The sequence below is a fragment of the Mobula birostris genome, chromosome 6 (assembly GCF_030028105.1).
Source record: "Mobula birostris isolate sMobBir1 chromosome 6, sMobBir1.hap1, whole genome shotgun sequence".
NCBI classification, from domain to species: domain Eukaryota; kingdom Metazoa; phylum Chordata; class Chondrichthyes; order Myliobatiformes; family Myliobatidae; genus Mobula; species Mobula birostris.
In genome coordinates this window covers 103,355,200-103,381,931 of record NC_092375.1, presented here as the reverse complement: position 1 = coordinate 103,381,931, position 26,732 = coordinate 103,355,200, and the positions used below count along the sequence as shown (strand labels likewise).

At 44.1% G+C, this 26,732-nt stretch overlaps 1 protein-coding gene across 2 annotated transcripts in view; it reads right to left on the bottom strand.

Moving 5' to 3' along the window:
- eaf2 (ELL associated factor 2) overlaps positions 1-26,732 on the bottom strand; it is a 74,907-nt gene that overhangs the window by 30,601 nt on the left and 17,574 nt on the right. For both annotated transcript variants that reach the window (XM_072260957.1, XM_072260958.1), the window contains exon 4: positions 986-1,143. In XM_072260957.1, the coding sequence (XP_072117058.1) occupies positions 986-1,143 (158 nt within the window). The remainder of the gene's footprint in view (positions 1-985; positions 1,144-26,732) is intronic.

Below are 26,732 nucleotides of genomic sequence, written 5' to 3'. Positions count from 1 at the left end.
GCACAATGGTCCAGAGGAACATTGTTTCATTTGGCTGTACCTTCAGAAACAGCTCCATTTCTATCTTTGATATCTCTTTCTTTCCCTTTCAAGGTTCTTTTGAAGACCCTGACTGGACTCTGACTTTGGTTCTTTGAGGGAATGGAACCCGCTCTCAGAGCCTCATGACCGGCCACTTTTTGATATGCCAAGGATGCTGCCTGGAAGGCTTCACGGTGCTGAATTTTTGTGGCTCTGGAGGTTGGCAAATTTAAGACCGGTGCTGCTGCCTGATGTGTTGTGGGAGACGGAAGATTGAAAGCAGCAAGCTGGCTTCTGGCTGTGTTCTTTGGGCACAGAGCTCGAAAGAAATGATGCAACAGACTTTTAACACTATAAATCAGCGAGTTGCTTTGTTATGTCTGCCCTCTAGCTGTGAAACGGAGACAGCTCTTTTTCCCTTATTAGGGAGAGAGGGAGCCCGTGGTATGTCGAATTACCGGGTGAACGAGTAGTCTTTGGGGTACTCCAAGTCTGTGTCTTTATTAATGCTTTGCTGCACGCTTGAGTGCTCAGTGGGGGGTGCCAATGCTTTTTTTTGCTGGTGGGGGGAGGGGGATCATTGCTTTGCTGCTGATTATGCGTGGGGGGAAGCTGGGGAGCATTTGGGGTTCTAACATTTAACTCATCATTCTTTGGGGCACTCCTCTGTTTTCTAAATTTCTCATTAAATGTACCTATTGAACTTATTGTATATATGTACAGTCAGGTGTCAATAAACCTGAATTTAAATAAGTAAATAAATAATACTGAGAACATGAATAATAGAGTCCTTGAAAACAGGTCTGTAGGTTGTGGAATCAGGTGAGTGAAGTCATCCATGCTGGCTTTGGAGTCTGATATAAAGGGTTGAAATAGAAATCAATTGCCTTATTGAACGGTAGAGCAGACTACATAGGCAGATCTTGCTTCACCTTCTAATGTTGTTGAATCAGCCCCCACATACCTCGTTCAATGTCATCCATTTGAGAAGCTGGCGACAGTTTTTCCTTTGGAGTTGAACTCTTTGGTATAAACGAGGCCTTGGCGTTGAGGCGTACCTGCTGCCCCAGGCGATTGGTCTGCTGATCAAGGCGAGATTGGATTTTGCTGCTTCCTTCCGCCCTACAGAGAATCACACAAAAGTGTTACAGCATCAAAGCAGCTCGCTTGGGCCCATTAGGTTTCTCAATATTACTCCTCCTTACAAGTCAATATTTTATTCTTATTATAAAAGAATTTATAGTATCGGTAAATAAATAAAAAGGATCAAATTATTGCAAAACCGGGAAAATTGCACGTCCTTTCCCTCCTGCTTGGACAGTCACAGCCTTTCCTTTCCTTTTCCTTCCTGAGGGCACTGGCACTTTCTAGGACATGGTCCCCACTGGGGTCACAGGAATGTTCACCCAGTGGCCATTTTATTAGGTACAGTATAGGACTAGAACTCCGTGTGATCTGCTGCTGCTGTAGTCCACCCACTTCAATGTTCAACTTGTTGTGCATTCAGGGATGCTCTTCTGCACGCCACCGTTGTAACACGTGGTTACTTGATTACTGTCACCTTCCTATCAGCTTGAACCAGCCTGGCCACCGGGTAATACGAGAGGGCATAATTTTAAGGTGATTGGAGGGAGATGTCAGAAGTAAGTTTCTTTTACACAGTGGTGAGTGGTGGTGTTAAAGGCAGATACATCACAGGCATATAAGAAACTATTAGTCAGGCACATGGAAGATATAGCTATGCAGAATGGAGGGGTTAGGTTATTTATAGAGTAGGTTAAAAGGTTGGCACAGTATTATGGGCCGAAGGGCCTGTACTGTGCTGTACTGTTCTATGTTCTAAGAGGCTAAACAAGTTGTGTCTTCACTCCTTGAAATTTAGAAAAATGAGCAGTAATCTTAAGCAGGTATAACAGGGTACACATCAAGACGTTTTCAGTGGTGGGAGAGTCTGCAATGAGGAGGGATGATTTTAAGATTAAGAGACCTTGGCTTCAAATAACTGGCATGTAGTAAAAATCTCATAAAAGATATTAAATCTCTGGAATTCTCCATGCCAGAGAGTTGTGGAGATAAGATTATAGAAGCACTTAAAAGTACATTAATTTTTAAAAGATCAGGAATCTGGCACAGGAAGAGTTAAAGCCTGGGGTATATCAACTATTATCATATTAAACAGGGGGCAGACTCGAGAGACCAGGTAACCTTCTCCTGCTGCAATTTTCTTGTGCTGTTATGTTCTAGTGAGCTTACTTCCAGCAGAGGAAATGCTGCACGGTTAAAAATACCACCTTCCAGGTAGTGTTAATTAACCCTTGGCCACATGAAGCCGTCCTGATTCTGATGGGAGGCACAGTAACGTAGCAGGGAGCATAATGCTTTACAACACCAGTATCATGATTGTGCTTCAATTCTCGCCACTGCCTTCAAGGAGTTTGTACGTTCTCTCTGTGACCATGTGGGTTTCCTCCGGGTGCTCCACATTCCTAAGACATATGAGTTAGGGTTAGTAAGTAGACGTGCTGTGTTGGTGCTGAAAGGGTGGTAACACTTTCAGGCTGCCTCCAGTGCAATCCTCAGACTATGTTAGTCGTTGACGCAAATGACGCAGTACATTGCATGTTTCAATGTATGTGTGTGACAAGTTAATCTAATCTATTCACTTTAATTACAAGAACATGTAAAGTGGAAAACAGAGTAAGAAATGACTAGCAATTTGCAGATGTATGGAAACAGACAACCGAAATAGAGTGCCATTAATAAGAGGTAATTATAATCACTTATGACCCAAGATAATCTCTTGCACTCGAGGGGATACCCAGCTATATCCCATGTCCCTGCTGTCACCCTGAAGCCTAATTAGTTAAACATTTCAAGTGCATGTTCAGGCACATTATCTCTGCACTTATGGCACACTTCAGATTCCCACTATGTTCGGCGTGCAAGTAACTCAGCTCAACTCCTTTCCCATTGCTCTACCACACACTGCAAACCTAAGCCCACTCGTTAAAACCCAAGGTAGATTAAAGGCTCAAGTTACTGAAAGGTACAAAAACCACCCCTAAAATGCCAAACTGAACATCGGACTTTTATCTCTAGGGCTAGAATAAGGGGAGGGTGCAACGCTAATGCGGCAGCTAGCATGAAGCTTGGCGTGGAGTTTGTGTGTCCTCCCTGTGAATGTGTGGGTTCCTCTAGGTCCTCTGTTTTCCTCGCACATTCCAAAAATGTAGCAGTCAGTAGGTTAATTACAAACACAAGAAAGTCTGCAACCCAAAGCAACAACACAAAATGCTGGAGGATGTAACTATGAAAATAGACAAGGGAGAGCCAGTGGATGTAGTGTACTTAGACTTTCAGAAAGTCTTTGATAAGGTCCCACATAGGAGATTAATGGGCAAAATTAGAGCAAATGGTATTGGGGGTAGGGTACTGACATGGATAGAAAATTGGCTGGCAGACAGGAAACAAAGAGTAGGGATTAATGTGTCCTTTTCAGAATGGCAGGCGGTGACTAGTGGGGTACCGCAGGTTCGGTGCTGGGACCGCAGCTATTTACAATATACATTTAATGATTTAGATGAAGGGATTAAAAGTAACATTAGCAAATTTGCAGATGACAGAAAGCTGGGTGGCAGTGTGAAATGTGGGGAGGATGTTGAGATAATGCAGGATGACTTGGACAGGTTGGGTGAGTGGGTAGATGCATGGCAGATGCAGTTTAATGTGGATAAATGTGAGGTTATCCACTTTGGTGGCAAGAGCAGGAAGGCAGATTACTATTTGAATGGTGTCAAGTTAGGAAAAGGGGAAGTACAACAAGATCTTGGTGTCCTTGTTCATCAGTCGCTGAAAGTAAGCATGCAGGTACAGCAGGCAGTGAAGAAAGCTAATGGCATGTTGGCCTTCATAACAAGGGGAGTTGAGTATAGGAGCAAAGAGGTCCTTCTGCAGCTGTACAGGGCCCTGGTGAGACCACACCTGGAGTACTGTGTGCAGTTTTGGTCTCCAAATTTGAGGAAGGACACTCTTGCTAATGAGGGAGTGCAGCGGAGGTTCACGCAGTTAATTTCCAGGATGGTGGGACTGTCATATGTTGAAAGATTGAAGCGACTGGGCTTGTATACACTAGAATTTAGAAGGATGAGAGGGGATCTGATTGAAACATATAAGATTATTAAGGGATTGGACACGCTAGAGGCAGGAAACATGTTCCTGATGTTGGGGGAGTCCAAAACCAGAGAGCACAATTTGAGAATAAGGGGTAGGCCATTTAGAACGGAGTTGAGAAAAATCTTTTTCACCCAGAGAGTTGTGGATCTGTGGAATGCTCTGCCTCAGAAGGTCGTGGAGGCCAATTCTCTGGATGCTTTCAAGAAAGAGTTAGATAGAGCTCTTAATGATAGCGGAGTCAAGGGATATTGGGAGAAGGCAGGAACAGGATACTGATTGTGGATGATCAGCCATGATCACAGTGAATCGCAGTGCTGGCTTGAAGGGCCGGATGGCCTACTTCTGCACCTATTGTCTATAACTTAGCAGGTCAGGCAGCATCTATGGAAATTAATAAACAGTTGACGTTTTGGGCCAAGATTTTCTTCAGGGCTGAAAAGGAAGGGGGAAGATGCCAGAATAAAATGCCAGGGGGAGGGGGGGTGGGAAGATGGGAAGGAGGATAGCCAGAAGATGAAGGGTGAAGCTAGGTAGGTTGGAAAGATAAAGGGCTGGCGAAGAAGGAATCTGATAGGAGAAGAGAGTGGATGATAGGAGACAGGGAAGGGGGAGGTGAGAGGCAGGTGAGGAGAGGAAAGAGGCCAGAGTGGGGAATAGAAGAGAGGAGGAGAGGGAATTTTTTTTTAAACCGGAAGGGGAAATCATTATCCATGCCAACAGGTTAGATGGAATAGACCCAGGTATTGCCCCTTCACCCTGAGGGTGACCTCATCTTGGCACAAGAGGAACTCAGGGACCAACATGTTGGAACTGGAATGGGAATCAGAACTAAGATATTCAGTCACTGGGAAGCTCCACTTTTGTCAGATGAAGTGGATGTGCTCGACAGAGGGGTCCCTCAATTTATGACAGGCCCACTAACGTAGAGGACCGGACACATGAGACAACCCCAGCAGATTCGAAGGTGCAATGTTGCATCACCCTGGAAGGACTGTTTGGGGCCCTATAGGGAAATGAGGGAGGTGTAACACTTTAGCTGCTTGCAGGGATAAGTGTCAGGAGGAAGTCCAATGGGGTGGAACAGATGGACAAGGGAATCATGGAGGGAATGTTCCCTGTGAAAAGTGCAGGGTGGGGGAAGGTAAAGGGTAACGATATTTTTAATGGTAGGATCCTTTAGGAGCTGACGGAAGTTGTGGAAGATGATGTGTTGGATGTGGAGGCTCACGGGATGCTAAGTAAGGACAAGTAAGGTTAAGGTGGCAGGAAGATGGGGTGAGTGGGTGTTTAGGAAATGGAGGAGATGTGGTTGAGGGCAGCATCAATAGTGGAGGAAAGGGAAGCCCCGTTCTGTGAAGGAAATGGACATCTCTGATGTCGTGGAAAGGAAAGGTGCATCCTAGGAACAGATCTGGCAGAGGCAAAGAAATTGAGAAAAGGGAATAGCATTTTTACAGGAGACAGAGTGGAAAGAGGTATCGTCAAGATAATTGTGGCAGAGCAGGAGTTGTGGAGCATTCCCAGGGAAAGCCTGGACATGGACTATCCTACGTAGCCAACCAAGAGGCAAGCATAGCTGGAGCCCAGTAACTGCCCATGATTACCCACAGAGTATGGAGAAAGTGTGAGGAGCCGAAGAAAAAATTGTTGAGGGTGAGGACTTGTTTTGCCAGATGGAGGAGGGTGGAAGGGAACTGAGTGGTTGGTTCTTTTATTGAGAAAGAAGCAGAGAGCTTTAAGGCCTTCTTGATGGGGGATAGAGTGTATAAGGACTAGACATCATGGTGAAGATGAGGCAGTTAGGGCCAGGGAACTGAAAGTTACTGAGGAGATTGAGAGCTTGAGAAGTGTTGCAGGTGTAGATGGGAAAGGACTGAACCAAGGGGATAGAAAGGAGTCAAGGTATAAGGACACAGAATCAATAGGACAGGAGCAGGCAGAGACAATAGGCCTACCCGGTCAGTTGGATTTATAGATCTTGGGTAGGAGGTGGAAGCCAGCAGTGTGGGGTAGGGAAACAATGAGTTTGCTGGCAGTGGATGGGAGCTGATGAGGTCAGTGATGGTGTCAGACAGTTTTCTGATGTTCCGGATTGGTGCCCTCTTCAAGGGGTAGGTACGAGGAGAAATCTGAGAGTTGCCACCTGGCCTCAGCAAGGTAGAGGTCAGTGCACCACACCATAACAGTAACATCTTTTGTCTGTAAGTTTGATGGTAAAACAGCAAGGCCTTCCCTGATAATGCTCCACAATGCTTCCTCCGCTACATAGACGACTGCATCCGTGCTGCTTCATACATGCATGCTGAGCTTATCAATTTCATCAACTTTGCCTCTAACTTCCACTCTGCCCTTAATTCACGTGGCCCATTTCTGATACCTCCCTCCCCTTTCTCAATCTCTGTCTCTATTTCTGGAGACAAACTGTCAAAAAGAATCTTTTATAAACATACCATTTCACACAGTTATCTTGACTGTATCTCTTCCCACCCTGTCTCCTGTACAAATGCCGTTCCCTTTGCTCAGTACCTTCGCCTCCATTGCATCTGTTCCCAGGATGTGGCTTTCCTTTCCAGGACATCAGAGATGTCATCCTTCGTCAGAGAAGGATAGGATAGCTACACTCAATTAAGGATTCTGTTATATTGTTATTCATGCTCATTATTGATTCCTATTTATTTATTTCTGCATTTGCACAGTTTGTTTACAGTTTATAGTTCCTGATAGTTACAGTTTATAGTTACTGGTCTACAGATTTGTTAAGTATGCCTGCACAAAAAGAGTCTCAGGGTCGTATATGCTCTAATAATAAATTTTACTTTGAACTTCGATCTAGGTTTCCCTTCCTGCAACTTCGATGCTGCCCTCACCCACATCTCCTCCATTTCCTGAACATCGGAACTCACCCCATCTTCCCACCGCCTACCACCCCACGAGCCTCCACATTGAGCACATCATCCTCCGCAACTTCCGCCACTTCCAAAGGGATCCCACCACTGAACGTATCTTTACCTCCCCCATCTCACCCTGGTTTCTGCATGATTTGCTTCCTCCGTGATTCCCTTGTCCATTCATCCCTACCCGCTGTACTTGTCCCTGCAAGCGGCCTAAATGTTACACCTGCCCATTCATCTCCTCCCTCACCTCCATTCAGGGCCCCAAACAGTCCTTCCAGGTGAGGCACACTTCACCTGTAAATCTGCTGGGCTCATCTATTGTGTCCGGTGCTCCCGATGTGGCCCCCTCTACCTTGGTGAGACTTGTCGTAAATTGAGGGATCACTTCATCGAGCACCTCCACTCCATCCATCAAAAGCTGAATTTGCCAGTGGCCAAACATTTTAACTCTGATTCTCATTCACAATCTGACATGTTGGTCCATGGCCTCCTCTTATGCCATGATGAGGCCACCTTCAGGGTGGAGGAGCAACACCTTATATTCCGTCTGGGTAGCCTCCAACATGGTGGTGTGAATATTGATTTCTCCTTCCTGGTAAAAATGTTTCCCTCCTCTATTCCCCACTTTGGCCTTTAACCTCTTCTCACCTGCCTATCGCCTCCCCACCTCGTCTCCCCTGAGTCCCATCTTCCTTCTCCTCTCTCCTCTCCTAACAGATTCCTTCCTCTCCAACCCTTTATCTTTCCCACCCACCTGGCTTCACCTATCACCACTCACTATCCTCCCTCCCCTCCCCACACCTTTAATTCTGGTGTCTTCCCCTTTCTTTTCAGTCCTGATAAAGAGTCTCAGCCCAAAACATCAATTGTTTATTCCATAGATGCCGCCTGACCAGCTGAGTTCCTCTAGCATTTTATGTGTGTTGCAGTAAGGTAAATGGTTATTGTAAATAGTCCTGTGATTAAGTAGGTGGGTTGCTGGGCAGTGTAGCTTGTTGGGCCAGAAGGGTCTGTTCTGCACTGTATCTCTAAACAAATAATAGAAAATAGAGGCAGCAGTAATGTTCAGACAGACAGACAGACTCCGTGAAGGCAGCACCTGCAGTACTACGCTTTAAAAAAAGATAAATTGCTGCAAGCAACTCCACAGGTCAGACATCAACACCTGCATTCTGTCTGCCAGCTATCTGCAGGTCCTGACTTGCAGCTTTTTTAATTCTCCTTCCCATTTCCAAACCAATCTGTCTGTCCTCAGCCTCCTCCACTGTCAGGGTGAGGCCAAGTGCAAACAAGAGAAAGGGCAGCTCATATTCCACATGGGTGGCCTACAACCTGAAGGTACGGACACTGCAATCTCCAATTACAGATAACTTAGTCCTTGTCTATTTCTCTTCTTCCAATCTACCCAGATCTTCCTGCACACAACAATCGTTGCTTTTTCCCACCCCCTTGCCCACTTTATCCACCTGCCCACTACCTTTCCCAGTGGGTACCCCTCTTCTCATTATTCCCATCTGCCCACATCACCTCCCTTATTTGATTCCATGCTCCACCTTCCTCTCCTATTACATTATCTGTAGAACTTTGTTACCTCTACCTGCTCCAATGCCATGTTTAAGTTTGCTGACAACACCACTATCGTTGGCCAAATTAAAGGAGCTGACGAATAAGCATGTAGGAGGGAGATTGAAAAGCTAGCTGAAAGGTGCCTCAACAAGCTCTCACTCATTTGCAGCAAAACCAAAGAGCTGATCATTGACTACAGGTGGAGGAAACGAGAAGTCCATGAACCAGACCTCATCAAGAGGATCAGAGGTAAGAGAGGATCATTAACTTTAAATTCCATCACCCAGGCCATGCTCTCTTCTCACTGCCGCCATCAGGAAGGAGGTACAGGAGCCTCAGGACCCACACCACCAGGCTCAGGAACAGTTATTACCCCTCAACCATTAGCCTTTTGAAGCAGAGGGAATAAATTCACTCAACTTCACTCACCCCTACACTGAACTGTTTCCACAAACTACCAACTCACTTTCAAGGACTCTTCATCTCTTGTTCTCGATATTTATAGCTTATTTATTTATTTGCTTGTTTTCATTTGTATTTGCACATTGGCCATTTGTCATTTTGGATTCTATTGTGTTTCTTTGTATGTACTGAGAATGTCTGTAAGAAAATTAATCTCAGGTTATATATAGTGACATACGTGTACTTTCATAATAAATTTACTTTGAACCTATCACCTCTAAACCTCTGGTGCTATTTTGACCCTTCCATACCTCAAAAGACTCCATGTGCCAAATAATTCCTCCTCACCTGGATCTTACTCTCACACCCAGTGCAGCCTCCTGTATATCGGAGAGACCTGATGCAGATTGAGTGACCATTTCGCTGAGCACTTACACTCAGTCAGTCAGAAAAAGCTGAACCTCTCTGTACCCACCCACTTCAGTTCCACTTCCCATTGCCATTCTGACACGTCAGTACATGGCTTCCTCTACTGTCACGATGAGGCCACACTTAGGTTGTCAGATCAACTCCTTGTATTCCATTAGGGTAGCCTCCAACCTGATGGCATGAACATCAGTTTCTTGAATTTCCGGTTATTTCCCCATTACATTTACTTCACAATTCCCCATTCTTGTTTCCTTCTCTCACCACCTCCCTCTAGTGCTCCTCTCCATCCCTTTCTTCCATGGACTTCTGCCCTCATCTCCCCCACCTCCAGCCCTTTATCTCTTTCACCAATTAACTTCCCAGCTCTTTACTTCACCCCCTCCCCAGTTTCACCCATCACCTGCCACCTTGTACTTCTTCCTCCCCTCCCCCCCACCTTCATACACAGACTTTTCCTCTTCCTTTCTAGTCCAGAAGGGTCTCATCCTGTAATATTGACTGGTCACTCTTTTCCATAGAAGCTGCCTGGCTTGCTGAGTTCCTCCAGTGTTTTGTGAACGTTGCTTTGTATTTCCAACACCTGGAAATTTGTGATCTTACTTGCCAGCTCTTCCCCATCCCAAATCAAGGGTCTCAACCAGAAAGGTCAATGGCCCATTTCTCTCCACAGATGCTGCCTGGCACAGTAGTTCCTTTTTTTTCTACTCCTGATTCCATTATTTGCAGTCTCTTGTGTCTGCATTATAGAATTACATTTACTTCAGTACTATCGAGTCCTTGAAAGACACAGTGTCTTTGGGAGTACAGTTTCATCAATAGAGAAGGTGCCGAGGAGATTTACCAGGATGCTTAAACACAAGGAAATTTGCAGATGCTGGAATTTCAAGCAACACATATAAAAGTTGCTGGTGAACGCAGCAGCACATATAAAAGTTGCCACCACTAAGCACATCTTTCCCTCCCTCCCTCCCTCTCTCTGCTTTCTGCAGGGATTGCTCCCTACATGACTCCCTTGCCCATTCGTCCCCCCCCATCCCTCCCCACCGATCTTCCTCCTGGCACTTATCCTTGTAAACAGAACAAGTGCTACACATGCCCTTACACTTCCTCCCTCACCACCATTCAGGGCCCCAGACAGTCCTTCCAGGTGAGGCGACACTTCACCTGTGAGTCGGCTGGGGTGATATACTGCGTCCGGTGCTCCCAATGCGGCCTTCTATATATTGGCGAGACCTGACACAGACTGGGAGATCGTTTTGCTAAACACCTACGCTCTGTCCGCCAGAAAAAGCAGGATCTCCCAGTGGCCACACATTTTAATTCCACATCCCATTCCCATTCTGATATGTCTATCCACGACCTCCTCTACTGTGAAGATGAAGCCACACTCAGGTTGGAAGAACAACACCTTATATTCCGTCTGGGTAGCCTCCAACCTGATGGCATGAACATTGACTTCTCAAACTTCCGCTAATGCCCCACCTCCCCCTTGTACCCCATCCGTTATTTATTTATGTACACACATTCTGTTTCTCTCACACGAGGAAATCTGCAGATGCTGGAATTTAAAGCAACACACATAAAAGTTGCTGGTGAACGCAGCAGGCCAGGCAGCATCTCTAGAAAGAGGTACAGTCAACGTTTTGGGCCAAGACCCTTTGCAGGACTAACTGAAAGAAGAGCTAGTAAGAGATCTGAAAGTGGGAGAGGGAGGGGGAGACCCAAAATGATAGGAGAAGACAGGAGGGGGAGGGATGGAGCCAAGAGCTGGACAGTTGATTGGCAAAAGGGATATGAGAGGATCATGGGACAGGAGGCCCAGGGAGCCCTGGCCCCCACTGCTTTATTTTCACCATGGATGTCCAGTCCCTATATACTTCCATCCCCCATCAGGAAGGTCTCAAAGCTCTACGCTTCTTTTTGGCATCCAGACCTCACCAGTTCCCCTCTACCACCACTCTGCTCCGTCTAGCGGAATTAGTCCTTACTCTTAATAATTTCTCCTTTGGCTTCTCCCACTTCCTCCAAACTAAAGGTGTAGCCATGGGCACCCGTATGGGTCCTAGCTATGCCTGCCTTTTCGTTGGCTTTGTGGAACAATCTACATTCCAAACCTATTCTGGTATCTGTCCCCTACTTTTCCTTCGCTACATCGACGATTGCATTGGCGCTGCTTCCTGCACGCATGCTAAGCTCGTTGACTTCATTAATTTTGCCTCCAACTTTCACCCCACCCTCAAGTTTACTTGCTCCATTTTCAACATCTCCATCCCCTTTCTAGATCTTTCTGTCTCTATCTCTGGAGACAGCTTATCTACTGATGTCTACTATAAGCCTACTGACTCTCACAGCTATCTGAACTATTCTTCTTCTCACCCTGTCTCTTGCAAAGATGCCATCCCCTTCTCGCAATTCCCTCCGTCTCCGCCGCATCTGCTCTCAGGATGAGGCTTTTCATTCCAGGACGAGGGAGATGTCCCCCTTTTTTAAAGAAAGGAGCTTCCTTTTCCCTTCCTCCACCATCAACTCTGCTCTCAAACGCATCTCCCCCATTTCATGCACATCTGCTCTCACTCTATCCTCCCGCCACCCCACTGGGAATAGGGTTCCCCTTGTCCTCACCTACCACCCCACCAGCCTCCGGGTCCAACATATTATTCTCCGTAACTTCCGCCACCTCCAATGGGATCCCACCACTAAGCATGTCTTTCTCTCCACCCCCCCCCCCGCTTTCCGCAGGGATCACTCCCTACGTGACTCCCTTGTCCATCTGTCCCCCCCCCCATCCCTCCCCACCGATCTTCCTCCTGGCACTTATCCTTGTAAGTGGACAAGTGCTACACATGCCCTTACACTTCCTCCCTCACCATCATTCAGGGCCCCAGACAGTCCTTCCAGGTGAGGCAACACTTTACCTGTGAGTCGGCTGGGGTGATATACAGTGTCCAGTGCTCCCGATGTGGCCGTCTATACATTGGCGAGACCCGGCGCAGACTGGGAGATCATTTCGCTGAACACCTACGCTCTGTCCGCCAGAGATAGCAGGATCTCCCAATGGCCACACATTTTAATTCCACATCCCATTCTGATACGTCTATCCATGGCCTCCTCTACTGTAAAGATGAAGCCACACTCAGGTTGGAGGAACAACACCTTATATTCCGTCTGGGTAGCCTCCAACCTGATGGCATGAACATTGACTTCTCAAACTTCCGCTAATGCCCCACCTCCTCCTCGTACCCCATCCGTTATTTATTTATACACACACATTCTTTTTCTCTCTCTCCTTTTTCTCCCTCTGTCCCCATCACTATACCCCTTGCCAATCCTCTGGGCTTCCCCCCTCCCCCTTTTCTCTCTCCCTGGGCCTCCTGTCCCATGATCCTCTCATATCCCTTTTGCCAATCACCTGTCCAGCTCTTGGCTCCATCCCTCCCCCTTCTGTCTTCTCCTATCATTTCGGATCTCCTCCTCCCCCCTTCAAATCTCTTACTAGCTCTTCTTTCAGTTAGTCCTGACGAAGGGTCTCAGCCTGAAACATCGATTGTACCTCTTCCTTGAGATGCTGCTTGGCCTGCTGCGTTCACCAGCAACTTTTATCTGTGTTGTTTACCAGGATGCTGCCTAGATTAGAAAGCATGTCTTCTGAGGATAGGTTAAGCGAGCTAGGGCTTTTCTCCTTCGAAAAGAGGAGGATGAGAGGTGACTTGACAGAGGTGTACAAGATAAGAAGCATAGAATGAGTGGACAGCTGGAGACGTTTCCCCAGGGCCAATATGAGGGGGCATAATTTTAAGGTGATTGGAGTATAGGGGAATGGTATGTTTTGTTTATACACAGAGAGTGGTAGGTGCAATCTACTCCCATGTCTTATCGGATATGGGGAGAAGGCTGGAAAATGGGGTTGAGAGGGATAATAAATCAGCAGTGATAGAATGGTGGAGCAGACTCGATGGGCCAAATGGCCTAATTATGCTACTACACCTTATGGAACCTGCTGCCTGGAGCAGTAGTAGAGGCAGATACATTAAGTACATTTAAAATACACTTAGATAGGCACATGGATGTAAGAAAAATGGACAGCGATGTTGTTGGGAAGGGCCAATACCTGAGAATCGGTTGAACATTTCAAACTGTGATTGAGACTTTCATTAAGCAGGGGTAAATTTACATTTATGGTCTTAAAATTAGAGCCAAGTTCCCAGGGTCCTTGTTACTTATTTATTTACTAGGGAGGGGCAAGCATCATTAATAAGGCCAGTATTTACTGCCCGTTTCTAACTGCCAAGGAGTGGAAAATGAGCCAACTGTTTCAACCATTGCGGTCTGTGTGCTGTAGGTACTCCCAGAAATTGGTTCTGTAGGAAAATCCCAGATTCAGACCAAATGATGCTGAATGGTTAAAATATATATAAAAAGTGTTTATCAAGATCAAATTTTCTTGCTCCAACACCACCTCCCCCAGGCATGCCCCAGAAACAAATCTGCCTACAGACATTAGAAATTACTGCTTGAATAGAGAATCAACTTCTGAAGGTTTGCAAATTATCAGGATGGTTATCAAAGGGACTTATTCTAGCTAGTTCCGCAGGGATCTGTACTGGGACCTCTGCAGTTTGTGATGTATAAGAATGACCTGGATGAAAATGTAGATGGCTGGGTAAGCAGGTTTGCAGATGATACAAAGATTGGTGGTGTTATGGATAACGTAGAAGACAAGCAAAAATATATCAGGATATAGATCAATTGCAAATACAGGTGGAGAAATGGAAGATGGAGTTTTAACTCTTTAAATGTGAAGTGTGGCACCTTGGTAGGACAGGTTTGGGTGAGGTGAAGTATCTGCTAAGTTTCTCTTTTTGTTCTTAATTCTTTATTCCTCATCTGTTAGGACATAGTAGTGTACAGAGAATGGCTCCAAGGGCAGGAATGTTATGGGGAGGTTGTATAAGACATTGGTGAGGCCAAATTTGGAGTATTGTGTACAGTTCTGGTCACCTAACTATAGGAAGGATATCAGTAAGATTCAAAGAGTGCAGAGAAGATTTACTAGGATGTTGCTGGGCCTTCAGGAATTGAGTTACAGGGAAAGATTGAACAGGTTAGGACTTTATTCCTTGGAGCTTAGAAGAATGAGGGGAGATTTGATAAGAGATTTACAAAATTATGAGGGGTATAGAGAAAGTAAATGTGAATAGGCTCTTTGCACTTAGATTAGGAGAGATAAATACAAGAGGACAACACACATCAAAGTTGCTGGTGAACGCAGCAGGCCAGGCAGCATCTATAGGAAGAGGTGCAGTCAACGTTTCAGGCCGAGACCCTTCGTCAGGACTAACTGAAGGACTAACTCCTTCAGTTAGTCCTGACGAAGGGTCTCGGCCTGAAACGTCGACTGCACCTCTTCCTACAGATGCTGCCTGGCCTGCTGCGTTCACTAGCAACTTTGATGTGTGTTGCTTGAATTTCCAGCATCTGCAGAATTCCTGTTAAATACAAGAGGACATGGCTTTAGGGTGAAAGGGGAAAGGTTTAGGGGGAACATCTTCACTCAGAGAGTGGTGGGAGTGTGGAACAAGCTGCCATCTGACATGGTAAATGTGGGCTCACTCTTAAGTTTTAAGAATAAATTGGGCAGGTACATGGATGGGAGAGGTCTGGAGGGTTAGGGACTGGATGCAGGTCAATAGGACTAGCAGAATAATGTTTTGGCACAGACTAGAAGGGCCAAATGGTCTGTTCACTGTGCTGTAGTGTTCTATGATTTTGTGCCATGCATGAGATGTGGGAGAACTCCAGTCTCCTGGATAAACACATCTGCACCAGGTGAACTGAGCAGCAGCTCAATGACCTTCGGCTCATGTGGGAGACTGAGGAGGTGATAGACAGGTGCTACAGGGAGGCAGTCACTCCTAGGTTGCAGGAAACAGGTAACTGGGTGACTGTCAGGAAAAGGGAAATGCACAGCCAGTGCAGAGTACACCTGTGGCCATTCCCCACAATAATAAGTATACAACTTTAGGTAGTATTGAGGGAGACAACCTACTGGGGGTAGCGGAGAGCCGCAGTGACCAGGTCTCTGGCACTGAGTCTAGTACTGTGGCTCAGAAGAACAGGGAGGTGACAGGAGATTCCATAGTCAGAGAAACAGAGATGAGATTCTGCAGGTACAAGAGTGACCCCGGGGGGTATGTTGACTCCCAGGTGCCAGGGATATCTTGGATTGGGTCATTGGCATTCTAAAATGGAAGAGTGAGCAGCCAGAAGTCTTGGTACGTATTGGCACCAATGACAAAGGGAGAGGAAGAGAGGAGGTCCTGAAGAGAGATTTGGGGGAGCTAGGTAGAAAGCTGAATAACAGAACCTCCAGGATAAGTAATCTCTGGATTGCTGCCCGTGCCATGAGCCAGTGAGGGTAAGAATAGGATGATCTGGCAGATGAATGTGTGGCTGATGAACTGGTGTAGGGGGCAGGGGTTCAGATTCATGGATCATTGGGATCTACTCTGGGGAAGGTACGACCTATACAAAAGAAACGGATTATACCTGAATCCGAGAGGGACCAACATCGTTGTAAGCAGGTTCGCCAGTTGTTTGGAGGGTATAAGCTAATTTGGCAGGGGGATGGGAACCGGAGTGATAGGGCTGAGGATGAGGTTGTTGCTTTACAAACAGAGGCAGTGTGTAGTGAGACTCCTAACAAGGAGAGGCCGATAATCGCGCAAAAATCGCAGTCAACAGGATGAGTTGCAATGTAAAAGGTAAACATAATCAAAAAGGGTGAATACAGGACTGAAGGTGTTACACTTGAATAGATTCAGACTACGAAACAAGGTATATGAACTAGTAGCACAGTTACAAATTGGCACGTATGACGTTGGGGGCATCACTGAATCATGGCTGAAAGATGAGTGTAGCTGGGAGCTTCATGTCCAAGGATACACATTGTATCGAAAGGACAGGCAAGTAGGTAGGTAGAGGAGTTGGTGTGGCTCTTGTTGGTTAAAAATGAAATCAAATCATTAGAAAGAGGTGACATAGGGACAGAAGGTGTTGAATCGTTGTGAGTAGAGCTAAGGAACCGCAAGGGTAAAAAGACCCTGATGGGAGTTATATACAGACCCCCAAACAGTAGTATAGATGTGGTCTACAAGTTACAACAGGAGATAGAAGTAGTATGCCGAAAGGGCAATGTTACAATAGTCATGGGGGACTTCATTACGCAGGTAGATTGGGAAAATCAGGTTGGTGCCGGATCCCGGGGGTGGGGGGGGGAGTTTCTAGAATGTCTATGGGATGGCTTTTTAGAGAAGCTCGTGGTTGAGCCTACTAGGAGATCAGCTATTCTGGATTGGGTGTTGTGTAAAGAGCCAAAATTGATTAGAGAGTTTAAGGTAAAGGAACCTTTAGGGACAATGATCATAATATAATTGAATTCACTCTGCAATTTGAGAAGGAGAAGCTAAAGTCAGATGTATCAGTAGCTGATTGGAGAGAAGCCAAAATTGTTTGGGAAAGAACACTGACAGGGATGACAGCAGAGCAGCAATGGCTGGAATTTCTGGAAGCAATTCAGAAGGCACAAGATATATACATCCTAAAGGGGAAGAAGTATTCTAAAGGCAAGATGACACAAACATGGCTAATGAGAAGTCAAAGCCAACATCAAAACCAAAAGAGAGTGCATATAATAGAGCAAAAATTAGTGGGAAGTTGGAGGATTGGTAAGCTTTTAAAAACCACCAGAAAGGAATTTAGAAGTTGTAAAGAAGAAAAAGAAGGAATACAAGGGCAAGCAAGCCAATAATATTAAAGAGGATACCATGAGTTTCTTCAGATACATAAAGTGTAAAAGAGAGGCGAGAGTGGATATTGGATCACTGGAAAACAATGCTGGGGAGATAGTAATGGAGGACAAGGAAATGGCAGACAAACTGAATAAGTATTTTGTATCATTCTTCACTGAGGAAGACGCTAGCATTATGCCAGAAGTTCAAGAGTGTCAGGGGGCAGAAGGGTGAGAAGTTGCCAGTACTAGGGAGAAGGTTCTAGGGAAACTGAAAGGTCTGAAGGTAGACAAGTCTCCTGGACCAGATGGTAAAATCCCCAAGTTTCTGAAAGAGGTGGCTGAAGAGATTGTGGAGGCATTAGTAATGATCTTTAAAGAACCAATTGATCCTGGCATGGTTCCAGAGGTCTGGAAAATTGCAAATGTCACTCCACTCTTCAAGAAGGAAGAGAGGCAGAAGAAAGGAAATTAAAGGCCAGTTAGTCTGACCCAGTGGTTGGGAAGACGTTGGAGTCAATCGTTAAGGATGAGGTTTCGGGGTACTTGGAGGCACATGATAAAACAGGCCAAAGTCAGCATGTTTTTTTCAAGGGAAAATCTTGCCTGACAAACCTTGGAATTCTTTTAAGAAATAACAAGCGGATAGACAAAGGAGAATTGGCGGATGTTGTGTACTTAGATTTTCTGAAGGCCCTTGACAAGGTGTCACACATAAGGCTGCTTAACAAGCTACAAGCCCATGATATTGCAGGAAAGATTCTAGCACGGATAAAGCAGTAGCTGATTGGCAGGAGGCAAAAAGTAGGAATAAAAGGAACCTTTTCTGGTTAACTGCCAGTGACTAGGGGTGTTCCACAGAGGTCGATGTTGGGACTGATTCTTTTAAAGTTATATGTCAACTACTTGGATGATGGAATTGATGGTTTTGTAGGAAAGTTTGCGGACGATACAAAGATAAGTGGAAGGGCAAGTAGTTTTGAGGAAATAGAGGCGCTACAGAAGGTCTTAGGTAAGAAGAATGGGCAAAGAAGTGGCAGATGGAATAGTGTTGAGAAGTGTCTGGTTATGCACTTTGGTCAAAGAAATAAAATGGTACATTATTTTCCAAATAGAGAGAAAATTAAAAATTTTGAGATGGAAAGGAACTTGGGAGCCCTTATGCAGGATTCCCTAAAGGTTAATTGCAGATTGAGTCAGTGGTGAGGAAGGCAAATGTGATATAAACATTCATTTCAAGAGGACTAGAATATGAAAGCAAGGATGTAATGTTGAGATTTTATAAAGCACTGGCAAGGCCTTAATTTGAAGTACTGTGAGCATTTGGGGCCCCTCCCCCTCTAAGAAAGGATGTGTTAACATTGGAGAAAGTTTAAAGGAGGCTTGCAAAGATGATTCCGGAATTTAAGGGCTTGTCATATAAAGATATTAAGAGCATATGATGGCTCTAGGCTTGTATTCATTGAAATTCAGAAGAATGAGGGGTGACTTCATTGAAACCCATTGAACAGTGAAGAGACTCGATAGAGTGAATATGGAGAGGATGTTTCTGAAGGTGGGGGAGTCCAGGACCAGAGATCACAGCCTCAGAATAGAGGGGCATCATTTTAGAATGATGATGAAGAGGAATTTCTTTAGCCAGAGAGTGGTGAATCTGTGGAATCTGTTGTCACGGGTGTCTGTGCAGGTGAAGTCATTGGATATACTTAAGGCAGTGGTTGATAGATTCTTGACTGGTCAGGGTGTGAAGGGATACGGGAAGGCAGGAGATTGGAGCTTAGGCCATAACAGTATAAGACCATTAAAATGTAGGAGCTCCCTGAAAGCGAATACACATTGATAGGGTGGTTAAGAAGACATATGAAATGCTTGTCTTTATTAGTCGAGGTATTGAGTTCAAGAGTCAGGAAGTTATACTGTGGTTTTATAAAGTTCTAGTTTGGTCACATCTGGAGTACTGCATGCAGTTCTGGTCGCCCCATTATAGGAAGGATGTCAAGGCTTTGGAGAGGGTGCATGAAAGGTTTACCAGGACATTGCCTAGATTAGAGGCATTGTGCTATAACGAGAAGTTGGACAAACTTGGGTTGTTTTCTCTGGAGCAATTGAGGCAGAGGGGAGATTGGTAGAGGTTTATAAGATTATGAGACATAAATAGAGTAGACAGGTGACATCTTTTTCTAAGGGTTGACATTTCTAAACCCAGAGGGCATGGATTTAAGGTGAAAGGGAGTCATTTCAAAGGGGATGTGAAGGTTCTTCAGATATCTTCAACTAAGACAATATTTTAATAATAATATTAAAACTATGGGAGAGAAAGGTTAAGTCTGATTAATATATTCATTGATGTGTATGAAGGTAATATTAAAAAGAAACTGATAACCAGGTTTTACTTGATTTTGCAATCTAACAGGGGTCTCTCCACAATGTACGTTAAATCAAAATGGGAGAAAGAAGCCAACATAAAATTGACAGAAGATGATTGGTTAAACATATGCAGAACACGTTTGACTACTTCAAGCTCAGGTCCATGGAGGGAATTCACCTGGAATAATACCTGAATATTTTTCATAATGCCAAAAATAATGAAGTTACAAAGTAACAGACCTGAACAAGGTCAATGTTGGAGAAAGTGTGATAATATGTTGGCTGATCATTTTCATATTTTCTGGGAGTGTCCAAAGATTTTGTCTTATTGGTTAGATGTGGTATCAGAGATAAGGTCAATAATCAGCCCAGAGATTAATTTTGACTTTAATGTTATTTATTTGGGTAATGTACCAAATGGGCTCAAAAAACATGAAAGATATTTGTTACAAATACTACTAGCAGCCAGTAAGAAAGCGATTACCAGGAAATGGCTAAGCAAAGAGTCTCCTACAGTCCAGGAATGGATAGAAATAGTTCAAGAAATTTACATTATGGAACAATTGACTTTCTCTTTGAGACATGCCACTAAAAAATTTGAAAGATACTGGGAAAATTGAACATTTTATTTGAGCCTGAAATGACTTCTTCACTGTACATTTATTTGGTTCGAAGAACTTTGTTTTATTTCTCCTTATGAGGGAACCTGCAGAATGGACTTTAGAGTTATGGATCTTAAGTTCCCCTCAGACTTTGAAGGACAGTTATGGACATAAGAGTTTGGTTAACCTTGATACAGCAATGTAACCCATTTCACTATTCATTTTTTCTATTATAAGATATGGATTTTACTTCACCTATGATGACCCTGTCTGTCTATTTGTTTTTATCCTGTTATTGGCAAAACAATAAAAATAAGGTTTAAAAACAAGATGTGAAGGGCTTGTATTTTCTAATACACATTTGCAATTTTTTAATTTCTTCATGCACTTTAGGAAGGGCATTTCCAAGCTGAATACTTTACAACAAAGATGATCTGAAGTGGGAGGGAGAGGAGCCAGAGGTCGTGGTACATATAGGTACCAACGACATAGGTAGAAAAAGGGGAGAGGTCCTGAAAGGAGAATATAGGGAGTTAGGAAGGGAGTTAAGAAAAAGGACCACAAAGGTAGTAATCTCGGGATTACTGCCTGTGCCACGCAACAGTGAGAGTAGGAATGCAATGAGGTGGAGGATAAATGTGTGGCTGAAGGATTGAAGCAGGGGGCAGGGATTCAAGTTTTTGGATCATTGGGACCGCTTTTGGCGCAGGTGTGACCTGTACAAAAAGGATGGGTTGCACTTGAATCCTAGGGGGACCAATATCCTGGCAGGGAGATTTGCGAAGGCTACTGAGGTGACTTTAAACTAGAATGGTTGGGGGGTGGGAATCAAATTGAAGAAACTAGGAGAGAGGAGGTTAGTTCACAAATAGAGAAAGCTAGTAGACAGTGTGTGAGGGAGGATAGGCAGGGAACAGAGATCGGGAGCACTCAGACCAAAGATGTAGGGGAGAAGGAAGAAAAAGATAACAAAGTTGTTTGCTCCATTAAGGATAAACAGAGAGTAAGAGGTGGAGAGTTTCTTAAATGCATCTATTTTAATGCTAGGAGCATTGTAAGAAAGGTGGATGAGCTGAGCATGGTTTGATACTTGGAAATATGATGTTGCAGCTATTAGTGAAACATGGTTGCAGGAGGGGTGGCAACTAAATATTCCAGGATTTCGTTGCTTCAGGTGTGATAGAATGGGAGGGGCAAGAGGGGGAGGTGTTGCTTTGCTTGTCAGAGAAAATATAACAGCGGTGCTCTGGCAGGATAGATTAGTGGACTCGTCTAGGGAGGCTATTTGGGTGGAATTGAGGAATGGGAAAGGTGTAATGATGCTTATAGGGGTGTATTATAGACCACCTAATGGGCACCGAGAACTGGAGGAGCAAATTTGTAAGGAGATAGCAGATATTTGTGGTAAGCACAAGGTTCTAATTGTGGGAGATTTTAATTTTCCACACATAGACTGGGAAGCCCATTCTGTAAAAGGGCTGGATGGTTTGGAATTTGTCAAATGTGTGCAAGATAGTTTTTTGCAGCAATGCATAGAGGTACCAACTAGAGAAGGGGCAGTGTTGGATCTCCTGTTAGGGAATGAGATAGGGCAGGTGACAGAGGTATGTGTTGGGGAGCACTTCGGGTCCAGTGATCACAATAGCATTAGTTTCAATATAATTATGGAGAAGGATAGGAATGGACCCAGGGTTGAGATTTTTGATTGGACACAGGCTATTGGAGAAAGATTGGAGAAACTTGGAGGAGATGGGAAAGGACTTAGAAGGAGTGGATTGGGATAATTTGTTTTATGGGAAGGATGTAATAAGAGAAATGGAGGTGATTTAAAGGTGAAATTTTGAGGGTACAGGATCTTTATGTTCCTGTTAGGTTGAAAGGAAAGGTTAAAAGTCTGAGAGAGCCATGGTTTTCAAGGGATATTGGAAACTTGGTTCGGAAAAAGAGAGGGATCTACAACAAATATAGGCAGCTTGGAGTTAAGGAGGTGCTCGAGGAGTGTAAAAAGAATCTTAAGAAAGAAATTAGAAAAGTTAAAAGAAGATACGAGGCTGCTTTGGTAAGTAAGGTGAAAATAAATCCAAATAGCAAAAGGATAGTGAAGGATAAAATTGGTCCCTTAAAGAATCAGAGTGGATGGCTATATGCGGAGTCAAAAGAGATGGGGGAGATTTTGAATAATTTCTTTTCTTTGGTATTCATTAAGGAGAAGGATATCGAATCGTGTAAGGTAAAGGAAACAAGAAGGGTAGTTATGACGATTAAAGAAGAGGAAGTACTGGTGCTTCTAAGGAATATAAAAGTGGATAAGTCTCCAGGTCCGGTCAAGATATTCCCTAGGACCTTGAGGGAAGTTAGTGTGAAAATAGCAAGGGCTCTGACCGAAATATTTCAAATGTCAATAGAAACGGGGATAGTGCCGGAGGATTGGCGTATTGCTCGTGGTTCCATTGTTTAAAAAGGGTCCTAAGAGTAAACCTAGCAATTATCAGCCTGTGAGTTTAACGTCAGTGGTGGGTAAGTTGATGGAAAGTATTCTTAGAGATGGTATATATAATTATCTGGCCAGGCAGGGTCTGATTAGGAACAGTCAACATGGATTTGTGCGTGGAAGGTCATGTTTGACAAATCTTATTGAATTTTTTGATGAGGTTACTAGGAAAGTTGACGAGGGTAAAGCAGTGGATGTTATCTATATGGACTTCAGTAAGGCCTTTGACAAGGTTCCACATGGAAGGTTAGTTAGGAAGGTTCAATCATTAGGCATTAATATCGAAGTAGTAAAATGGATTCAGCAGTGGCTGGGTGGGAGACGCCAGAGAGTAGTGGTGGATAACTGTGTGTCAGATTGGAGGACGGTGTGTAGCGGTGTGCCTCAGGGATCTGTACTGGGTCCAATGTTGTTTATCATATATGTTAGGTGGGAGGAGAGAAAGCAGCGCGCTGCACGTGTGCAGCCCTCCGGTGAAAAATGATATCTTATCCGTTAAATAGGGGCCGTGGACAATTCTGAATTGATGGAGACGAACGTGAAAGCACAGAGGAACATCTGGAGAAATTTCTGAAATGCCAGTTCGCTGCTGTTGTTACTGTCTGGTTGGGAATCTTCCGGAGGGAAGGCATCAAAATCCCCGGCTTTGCCTGCTGTTGGCGACCGAGATTGAGGTTGAATCTTTCAGACAGAGATGGTGCTCAGTACTCGGTGTCGGAGAGCTGATCGGCAGCTCGAAGTTCTCGGATGACTCCGAGTCGGACTGTGGTCAGCATGGCAGGAAGAGTTTTTCTTCCTTCTCCCATCTGCGTGAGATGTGGGACATTTGAGAGACTTTGAACTTTTTACTGTGCTCATGGACTTCTTCATCAAGCTAAGGTATTGTTGCACTGTTGTAACTATATGTTATAATTATGTGGTTTTGTTAGTTTTTTCAGTCTTGGTCTGTCCTGTGTTTTGTGATACCACACCGGAGGAAATATTGTATCATTTCTTAATGCATGCATTACGAAATGACAATAAAAGAGGACTGCATGTCTTCATAATCTAAATCTAAATATTAATGATCTGGATGATGGGGTGGTAAATTGGATGGGTAAGTATGCAGATGATACTAAGATGGGTGGCGTTGTGGATAATGAAGTAGGTTTTCAAAGCTTGCAGAGAGATTTAGGCCAGTTAGAAGAGTGGGCTGAAAAATGGCAGATGGAGTTTAATGCTGAAAAATATGAGGTGCTACATTTTGGTAGGACTAATCAAAATAGGACATGCATGGTAAATGGTAGGGCATTGAAGAATGCTGTAGAACAGAGGGATCGAGGAATAATGGTGCATAGTTCCCTGAAGGTGGAATCTCATGTGGATAGGGTGAAGAAAGCTTTTGGTATGCTGGCCATTATTAATCAGAGCATTGAGTATAGGAGTTGGGATGTAATGTTGAAATTGTATAAGGCACTGGTGAGGTCAAATTTGGAGTATTGTGTACAGTTCTGGTCACCGAATTATAGGAAAGATGTCAATAAAATTGAGAGAGTACAGAGGAGGTTTACTAAAATGTTGCCTGGGTTTCATCTCCTAAGTTACAGAGAAAGGTTGAACAAGTTAGGTCTTTATTCTTTGGAGCGTAGAAGGTTGAGGGGGGATTTGATAGAGGTATTTAAAATTATGAGGGGGATAGATAGAGTTGACGTGGATAGGCTTTTTCCATTGAGAGTGGAGGAAACTCAAACAAGAGGACATGAATTGAGAGTTAAAGTACAAAAGTTTAGGGGTAACATGAGGGGGAACTTCTTTACTCAGAGAGTGGTAGCTGTGTGGAACAAGCTTCCAGCAGAAGTGGTTGAGGCAGGTTCGATGTTGTTGTTTAAAGTTAAATTGGATAGTTATATGGACAGGAAAGGAATGGAGGGTTATGGGCTGAGTGCAGGTCGGTGGGACTAGGTGAAAGTAAGAGTTCAGCACAGACTAGAAGGGCCGAGATGGCCTGTTTCCATGCTGTAATTGTTATATGGTTATATGACCTGATAATGGTGCTAGTAGTGGATTTCATATACTGGCTGCCTTTGTCCTGCTTTGTGTTTGAGGTCACAGCTTCATGAAACATATTCATTGTTCAAAGTAAATATATTATTAAAGTACATACATGTCACCATACCCTGAGATTTTTGCTGGCATTCACAGTAAATACAAATAAACAATAGAATCAATGAAAGACTGCACACAAAGACAGAGTAACAGTCAATGGGCAGAAGTAAACAAAAAGTGCAAATACAAAAAGAAAAACAAAATAATAAAAAAATTAATAAAAATTGAGAACACGAGTTGTAGAGCCCTTAGAAGGGAGCTCATAGGTTGTGGAATCAGTTCAGAGAAATGAAGTTATCCATTTCTGGTTCAGAAGCCTGATGGGATAATAACTGCTCCTGAACCTGGTGGCATGTTCCTGAGCCTAAGGCTCCTGTACCTCTCTCCCGATGGCAGCAGCGAGAAGAAAGAATGACCTGGATGCTAGAGGTCCCTGATGACATCTTCCTGCAACAGCACTCCTTGAAGATGTGCTCAATGGTGGTAAGGACTTTTCCTGTGATGTACTGAGCTTTATCCACTACCTTTTGCAGGCTTTTTCATTCAGTATAAAATCATGCATGATATGTGGGAGTGAGACATCACCTCCTACTTCTCCATATAAGGTATGTGGAAATCCTGAGTACTTATTTCCAAAAAAATGATAATGGTTGAGGGTCAATTGAAAATTTCAACAAGATTGGTAGAAATTTGTTAGGAAGTTACTAAGGTTTAAATTTAACACCCACCTTAAAGTGTGGGTTGAAATGTTAAAAAGTAGTTGAGGAGATCAAGAAAATTTCATAAAAACTTTCTATTCATTGCATTTACTGGTGAAGGTGGCAAGGACACTCATTTCTGGAGTCTTGGAAAGCGAGTTCAATACACACGGAACAGTCCAGCAGAGTCCAGGTCCTTCAGCCCACAATGTGCCAATCTTTCAATCTACACTAAAATTGATCTTCCCTCCTGCACAGACCTTCTGTTTTCTTCCATCCATGTGCTGGGGTTGGAGGACTGACCGATTGTGTGGCTGGGTGAGAGGAAGGTGAAGGGCTTGTTTTGCAGCTGTTTTGTTGCTGCTATCCTGTTGAACACTATCGGCATGCTTTGCTAGTGCCAGTGACACTTGCAGACTGCCCTGCGGCATATCCTTAGGTTGTGTTGAATGTTTAAACGATGCATTTTCTGTATGTTCACAGTACGTTTCAATGTAGGTGTGATAAATCAATGAATCTGAATCTAAAGGCAGAGATTTGGTATGTCAAAGACTCCAGCAACTTTCTACAGATGTACAGTGGACAGCATTTTGACTGGCTGGTATGGAGGTGCCGATACACAGAATCAGAAGAGGCTGCAGAGCGTTGCAGATTCAGTGAGCTGCAACAAGGGCACAACCCTGAAGGATATCTTCAGAAGGTGGTACCACAAGATGGCGGTGTCCTTCACTAAGGACCCTCATCACCTAGGATGTGGCCTCTCCTCATCGCTAGCATCAGGGATGAGGTACAGGAGCCTGAAGACCCACACTCAACACTTTAGAAACAGCTTTCCTTCTACGATCAGATTTCTGAACGGTCCATGACAACTGTGCTGATATGACATGTAAGAACGTGATTGGAGAGAGTTCTAAGCATGCGCAGGAATGATAGAAAGATCAAGAAACAAGGTATTGTAAAAACGTTGTGGTTGAAGTTAAATAAAAGTTCTATTTCTTCCAGAAGATGGTTCTTTATTAGTAACCCACGGTACGTATGAATATAAAAAACACCACATGATGTCAGAAGTTGGTCCGGAAGAATAATATGTTTCCTAACATGGGAAAATCAAACATAATTTTCTGAAAAAACAAAGAGTTTGAACTGTTTTGGTGTTGCTAACAGTTTTACAAATGGAAGTTTTACAGCCTCCATCCGACACTTCAATTGACGTAGCTG